Source organism: Crocuta crocuta, unplaced genomic scaffold (assembly GCF_008692635.1).
Source record: "Crocuta crocuta isolate KB4526 unplaced genomic scaffold, BGI_CrCroc_1.0 scaffold301, whole genome shotgun sequence".
In the NCBI taxonomy this organism is placed as follows: Eukaryota; Metazoa; Chordata; class Mammalia; order Carnivora; family Hyaenidae; genus Crocuta; species Crocuta crocuta.
Genome location: NW_027527544.1, coordinates 1,038,646 through 1,046,885, shown reverse-complemented (window position 1 = coordinate 1,046,885; position 8,240 = coordinate 1,038,646). Strand labels below are relative to the sequence as shown.

Genomic DNA, 8,240 nt, shown 5'->3' with positions numbered 1-8,240 from the left:
TATGAAGGCCTGAAGTACAGTTTCTTTTTTTTTTTTCCTTTCTATTGATATCTGTTTGTAGTGGGGGCAGTACATTGATACATCTGGTGCTTTCATTAATGAGCATGGATGCTTTCAAGATGTTAAGTCCTGGGACAGCATACTGAGTCTTAGAAGAAGAAAAGTGTTGGGGTGCCTGGGTGGCTTAGTCGGTTAAGCGTCCGACTTTCGCTTAGGTCAGGATCTCGCCGTTCATGGGTTCGAGCCNGTTGGGACGTGTGCCTTTCTCTTATAGTGTGCTTAAAAAAATTATAATCCCGTCCAGAAGCCTATACAAATGTTGATTTATATCTAGTTTTATACCAATGGTTAGCATGATAACCAATAGAGTATATTTACTGCCTGCCAATGGAGGAAAAGATATGAAGAACACAGGGCCCACTTGTCACTCAGTGGAGCAGAGATATTGAGAATACACAAAATGGAATTCTGGAGAGCACCCAACAGGAGCTCTGAACAGAGGGCAAATATTCCAGCACGTTTTCCCATGGACACCCTTGCCACACTCCGCTCTACACACAAAGCCTCTGGGTGTTGGTAGGAACCTGGCTGTCCAGCATCCTTCATGTGCTACAGACAAGGCCTCCTGATGCTTAAAGGCAGCCCTATGTATCGCTTCATCCATTTCCTTCACAGCTTTGAAAGCTGTGTAGGAAGTCTTACTTCCTGGTATCTAAAGAGGCTCAAAGCTCCTTCTAAGTGATTATCTGAGCCATCCAACTCAGCTCAGAATGGAATCCTTCTGGAAATCATTAACTGCTATTGTGGCCCTCATATCCAGAAGAGAAGAGACGGAATTTCTTGAACCCCAACAGCACTTTCAAAAACAATCCTTTTTAGGTTTTAGATCAGGATGTTCAGAACAGACCAGTGCAATCCTTGCTTTTCAAGAAATAATTCTAGACAATAAATATAGCAGAAAAAAAAGTAGACACACAACATTCTAGCAGTCCCATGGCCTTCATAATGGACAGCTCTATGACATTTGTGTGTACTTCTTAGACACAGTTTGAAACCTGTTGGTAAAGAAATTGTAATAGTAACAATGAATTGTACATACCATAGGAGGGTTCCCAGAGAACTCTGGGATTGGGCAGTCCTTGATTTTGCCCCATTCTGAGGTTCTATTATGACAAACAGAATACTTGTGATCTTTCAAACTCTGTTCAGTCTGCCCACGTACAATGCGCCTGGGGAGGAAATGTAAGTCCAGACCGTTTAGTAGCAAGAAGTCAAGCTCTTCGTTTTTTGAGATTCTGTGCATATTTCAAGTATTCTAATCTGGATCCTGTATCTTCCACTTACCAGTAATATCTTATTGACCCCTCTGAGTAGATTTGAGGAAGGGAAAGAAAATAATGTCTTCTTCAGCAATAGGAAAAAGATATGTACAATGGGACAATGTGTATGTAACACTGCACAGGGTAAGTTTTGGATCATCAATACATGTTTTCTTAAAGGGAGCATCTGTGCTTCTGTTTCGAGTAGTATTTTCATGTATAAACAAACGGAAACAGGAAAATTGTAGATCTAACAGAGCAACTAGTAGCCCACATGCTAACTTTATGCCCTGTGGATAGGCACCTTCATGTAGTTGATAGTCCATACAATCATACACAGTAGCTTTGAGGCTCAGTCCAAGCGCTTCATCTGTTGTCCCCAAATTGTCTAAATTGAACCAAAGGGTTGAAATCAATTTAAGAAGACTTTGTGGAGGTTATGACATTCTCACAGACATCAGCACTAATGGTGTGTCCTTTGAAGTGCTCAGAGCCCATTCATTTCAATTCCATAAATTTTATTTGAGCAACTACTAACACACAAGACAATGTGGCTTTAGTGGGAACAGTGGGAACAGAGGAAAGGAGGCACGAAGTCAGGTAAGTCATGTCCTTGACCTTAAGGAACATAAATGGCAGGGTCTTCAGAATATCTAAGAAGAGGCACAGAAGGGCCTTCGTAATAGTTTCTATGTAGGNGATTGAGGGAGAATTCTAAGCAGGCTCCACACTCAGTGTAGAGCCTGACACGGGCTCGATTCCATGACCCTGGGATCATGACCTCAGCCAAAACAAAGGGTCAGACAATGAACCGACTGAGCCATGCAGCGGCTCCTGTGAATGTTCTAATTCAAGGCTGTTAACCATCCCCTTCTGTCCTTAGATTTGGGGGCAAAGAATTACTGTGTATGGAGAATCTATTACGTGCCAGGCCTGGGGAAAGGCACTCTACACAGATCATCTAGGTGACCTTCTTAACAAGATTGAATGGTAAGTATTACCATCCCTATTTTACATATGAGAACACCAAGGCTTAGAGAAACTAGTAACTGAAAGCAGAATGATTTGGAGAAAACACTTCTGGGCCGTAGTCATACAGCATTGGTTTCATAACCCACGTCTACCCCTTGCTAGTTTGGTGGCCTTGGGCAAGTTATTTAACTTCTTCCAAGCCTCAGTTTCTTCATCTGTGAAATAGGTAATAATAATACCTAATTTAAGGTTTATTTTAGTAATGAGTCGGCATGATTCAGAAAAAATGCCAGGCACAAAGTAAGAGCCTAACAAATGATAACGATCAAAGTTTCTAATGACAGGTTCAAAGTAAAAGTAAGTCAAAGAAAAAAAATTGGATTCTCCCCTCTTCTCACTGCCAGGACCAGAAGTCAGAAAACCTGGGTATTAATCCCAGTTCAGCTGCTGCCTGGTCAGGAGACTGTGAGCAATCAGCCAAGTAATGTAAGTAGCGGATTCTGTTCAGATGGAGAGTGGGGTAAATATGTCTCCTCTGCCTGCTCCAAGGAAAATGTATAGTTGGGAAACTATAAAAACATAAAGTGGTGGAATTACTAAGCTAGAGATGGGGAGAGACTCATTTTTTTCTCTAGGATTCTCTGAAACAGCTGGATCATGACCAGATCCCATTTAAAGATTTTCAATTGCTTTAGGAGAGTCAAGGGAGGGGAAGGGGGGAGATGGGCATGGAGGAGGGCACTTGTGGAGATAAGCACTGGGTGTTATATGGAAACCAACTTGACAATAAACTATTTTTAAAAAAGAGAGATTCTTTGTCTACACAGATTTTTCAGTACTTAGAAAGAGTTGATCAGGGGTTACAGTCAGCAAGTCGATTAAGAATGCACACAAGTAGGGGCACCTGGGTGGCTCAGTCGGTTAGGCGTCCGACTTCGGCTCAGGTCATGATCTCACGGTTTGTGGGTTCGAGCCCCACGTTGGACTCTATGCTGACCGCCAGCTCAGAGCCTGAAGCTTGTTTCAGATTCTGTATCTCCCTCTCTCTCTGACCCTCCCCTGCTCACGCTGTCTCTCTCTCTCTCTCTCTCAGAAGTAAATAAAAAAAAAAAACAAAAACAATGCACACAAGTAGTTGCTCACTGCTGTTTCTTTCCATCCTTTCCCTTTTCACACTCAGATCTTAATCACCTGTAGGCCAACTTGGCTCTCAGCAGTCATTGGGCCTTGAGTATCTACTCCTTTAATGCTTAGCTACAGAGCCCCAGACCCAGCAGCGTACTTCCCCATGCCTACTTTTGTGTGCAGGTGCGAGAATCCGCTGGTGTGAAATAGCATAAAAAGGAAACCTGGTATAAATAGGATTCCCAATAAGGGAAACTGTCCCAGCCACACATGCGGGCACTGAGTTTCTGTGAGAGTATTTGTCACAGCCTGCCTTAGGCCAGCTATGCCACTTACAAACCGGGTGACTTGGGCTACATATTTTACCTTTGTTAGTCGGTTTCCTTGTCTACAATCTCCCCCAGGAAATAGGGATGTGAGAGCGTCTTTACCTAAAAGAAACTTTTCATGTCTATAACAAGTGCTCAATAGAAGAGAGCTCTTACCCTTATCATACTAGAATGCTGGAAGGCAATAACCATGTATTTTTCCTTCTAGTATTCCCCACAGTGCCCGAGATCAGTCCTCATATGTGGTAGGCAATCAATATATGTGCAGCTTGAATCAAAGCTCATTGAACTAAACACCGACCCTTTCACTTGCTTAATCATTAGCCCCTCGAGTTTGGGAGTTGGACTAATTTCCTAGCAATTAAACCATAAGAAGCATCACTGCAGATATCCAAGACCCCTCCAGCGCCCTTAACATGTCTTATACACTTGCAAAGATACTCAAACTTTGGTGCATTTTCCAAGCTTGCTAGAGATAACTGCATTAACAATAGCTATTTTCAAATAACCGAAGAAATAACAGCTATGAATCAGATGCAGGAAACTAAAATGTTGCTGAGTGGTCTCTCTCAAGCTGACCACTGTCGTCCCTTCATATCCCACCAGCAGGCATGCTGACCACACGTAGACAAGGGGGCCACTGTGTCTCTAACAGCATCACACCTGGAAACTGAAGGACCTTAAAGTTCTTGACATTGGAGATTAAACACTCACCCAGCTCCGTGAATGGCGAGCCCGATGAAGAAGATCACAAAGAGATGGTGTGTGTACCAAAACACTTCAAAGTAAGATCTCCGGATGGTTTTGGTGGAGGAGGTGATAATTAGTATGAGGCACAGTGTGATGACAATACCAGTGATGCCTGCCAACAGAGTCACAGCCACATATAGGCCTCCTTCTGGCTTCTGTAAAACACACACACACAAACACACAAACACACACACACACATATTANACACACACACACACACACACACACACACACACACACATATTACTGGTAGGCTCTCAAATGCAGGACTACCTATTTATAAGGTTTCTAGTGTATAGGGCCATAGATTGATACAGACTTGGAATAGATATATCTCAATTTGAAAACATCTTACATGGTTGAGGTGTCATAGGAAGTCCTGATTGATACACTGAAATAGTTGCAAGGGAGTATTGAATAAAGGGAACCAGCCAACTAGAAGATGCCCCTAAAAGGGTCTGAAGCTCTTTCTCCCTTTGGTTTGGAAAAGACCAGAGTACTTTGTTTTGTAAATGTGTTCTGGACATGCCTAACATCTCAGGCTGGGGCCCCCTGAAGCAGATAGACCTTGAGATAGGGGTGCATGAGCAAGTGCTTTTGAAAAGTTATGCTCCAGAAAGAGACTGGGCAGAAGATGGGTAATAGGACACAAAAGAGGAACAAGTCAAATGAGAGGGTGGTCGCAGGCTGTTTTTACAGAGGGTAGCTTCCGCCTGATGCTGCCGAGGAACTGTGGCGGGTAAGTCACACCTCGGAGTTCATCCTGACTCAAGACACGAGGCTGGGCTTTCACGGTCTGCCCTCATCAGTTATTGGCCAGGGCTGCCCGCAGAGAGGTCCCCGTCAGGCCCTTGCAGCTCTCTGAGCTTGTGGACAAAGGGACTCTAGTAGCCCCAGAGTGGTCCTCTGAGAAAGAAACGTGGGTCTCAGAAATCGAAAGGGAAAACACACAGAAAGGTAGGGGAGCACAGACAGAGCAAAAGTGGTCCAGAGAAATCCAGGCAGAGCAGGGCAGTGTCGGCACACCTAGGATGTTCACAGCGCCTTCCTTATACGTCACTGTACAGACCATGAACGACATCAAAGAAAAATTATCCCAGACGTTGCAGAAAAAGAATTTCTGTTTTCTCTGATGCAAGTATTTTTTTCACAATAGCCTGAGGAGAATTATTTCTGCAAAATCAAGGAGCTTTTCTCATACTCTTCTAAACACGAGGCAGCACCTTTGGAATTGGGTTTGTAGCAATTTTTTTTAAATATTTTTTTATTTATTTCTAGGAGAGAGAGAGAGAGACAGCGTGAGCAGGGGAGAGCCAGAGAGAGAGGGAGACACAGACTCTGAAATAGGCTCCAGGCTCTGAGCTGGCAGTCAGCACAGAGCCCGACGCGGGGCTCGAACCCACGAACCGCGAGATCATGACCCAAGCGAAAGTCCGACGCTTAGCCGACTAAGCCACCCAGGCGCCCCGGGTTTGTAGCAATTTTACTTGGCCATCCTCCCAAGCCATTGAGCACATGAGGATGCCTTGGAGCTTCTCCCTCTGAGTGTAGGAAGCTTTAGCTACTGCTGGAAGGGAGGCAGTGCTTGCTGTGGATGCCCCAAATGGCTGCCCCTGGAAGACTGCTGAATCACTACCCATGCACTTGGCTTCACATAGAACGGCAGTTAGCAGACACAGGGCACCCCTCAGGTGTGGGCAAGAAAGAAGAAAAGCGTCTCTGACAGCTGTCAGTCATTGGCAGGCCCAGGACTAACACCGAGGCCGGAGCATTCCCTGTTTAGTGTAACCAAGTGCATAGAACACCCACATCAGATGAGGTCATTCTGTGACTGTGACGGAGTGAGACAAAAATAAAACCACTCTAGAATGATGTCTGAGCCAGGACAATAACACAAGTGACTGCTACTTCTTTACCCATTACAGATTTAGCCCCATTCTATTCCTCCTAAGAAACATTCCTGAAATACCCAATCCTAGAAAGACCCCCAATTCTTGACCATACCTGATCCAGAGCAGATCTTTGCCTTCTTAAGCCCCTCCAGAACCACCTTACACAAGCCCATGTCCTCTATTAACAAGCCTCTATTAACAGCTTCCTGGAATGTGCCAGACTTTCTCATGGTGTGAGGCCAACTTTGTTCGACTAGATGTGTGCTCCTGTCATTCTTTGATGGTGGGCATTGTCATGCGTGAGCCTGAGTTACTCCGGGTTCCACAGGTGAGCTTAAGGAGCTGGAAAACTTCTAGAGATCCCCCCACACGTGGGGTCGGGAGTGTGGGAGACATTTCCTTAGTACCCACATTCTTAGAAACTATAGAATTGTCCCACTGATAGTCAACTTCTGTCACTGCTGTTCTGGCCAAGCGGGGTTCTTCACTCACTGAAATCTAGTCCTCAGTTTTAATGGCCTAGTGAACATCTGAATCGAGACTTACCTTGAATCTCTTTCGAGCAAAATTGAGGTAACTTTCACCAGGGGCATCTCCAATGTCAGAGAGCATTATTGAATAAGGATCGGAATTGTTGGATCGGGCATCCACACACCACTCCACGTTAAATAGATGTGCAATAGTATGAATCGCTGAAGAGGACAGAGAAGGGAAACAAACAGGGTGAAGGGTATGTACAATTTTATTATAAGCTGGGTTTCTGCCTATAGCCCCTGACTCTACGATAAGTTATAGGGAAATACCTATATATATAGGGATGGCCCAAGACACTCACAAATAAGAACTGGGTCTTCAGGCCAGAGAGGCCAGACAGTTCTAGTCAGTAAGCTATTCTCTGGTTGTGTGATCGTACACAAATCACTTGATGACTCTGGTGTGGGTTTCCTCATTTGTGAAATGAAGATGCTAAACTATACCATCCTAAAGATCCAACCAAGTTTGGAGATTCTACAAAATAAAATGTTCTCTGAGGATATTTAGATGTGCTCTCTTTGTCTCTCTCCCTTGGATATATTTATGCTCAAACAGGAAGACTCTCATGTAATGTATGCCTTTAGCTAGCCCATTCACCTGACTCTGACAATTACTCCGGACAGATAACAAAATTTTATTGATCTGACATATACCAATGGCCATACCAGTGAATATCTTCTTTAAAATTGCATTCCTTAATTAATGAGCACTTACATATAACTTACTAGGTGCCAAGAACTGTTATAAGTGGTTTTAAATGACTGTATCCTTATATTGATCCAATGAGGTAGGGATCATTATTATCATCTCATCTTACAGATGAGGAAACTGGGGCATAGAATGCCTAAATATCTTGCCCAAGATCACCAAGCTAGGAAGTAGCAGAGTTAAGAATCAAATCCAAGCAATCTGGCACTCAAATATATGCCCTTAACCATTACACTTTGCTGCTTTCTAATAAGATCTTATCATGCATTTTGCTTTTGAACCATTTTGTTTGCCACAGCTCAGAAAGCCTTCATGCTCTACTAACAGGAGAAGAGAATCCCACTTAAACACTTGCAATCTAACCCTATTTTACTCAAATGAGGGACAAACTCTTTAAGGGAAGAACAGAAATCTCTTGTTTATCACTGTGCCTGGTACATCCCTTATTTATTAAGTGAATTAGTGGAGATTTGATAAGGGTCCCAGATACATCCCTTGTGCCAACACCACACCACAACTTTAATAATAATAATAATAACACATAACATAGAATACAAATATACATATGTATACCTATTATATATAATAATAATAAAAAAGATTCTTAGCT

The 8,240-nt window shown here is 43.4% G+C and overlaps 1 protein-coding gene across 1 annotated transcript in view; it reads right to left on the bottom strand.

Annotated features, from left to right (window-relative positions):
- Positions 1-8,240, bottom strand: part of CYBB (cytochrome b-245 beta chain) — a 32,983-nt gene that overhangs the window by 11,096 nt on the left and 13,647 nt on the right. Inside the window, exons 5-7 of the mRNA XM_077765193.1 lie at positions 6,935-7,080; positions 4,460-4,650; positions 1,100-1,229 (exon numbers count right to left, since the gene is read on the bottom strand). Of these exons, the coding sequence (XP_077621319.1) occupies positions 1,100-1,229; positions 4,460-4,650; positions 6,935-7,080 (467 nt within the window). The remainder of the gene's footprint in view (positions 1-1,099; positions 1,230-4,459; positions 4,651-6,934; positions 7,081-8,240) is intronic.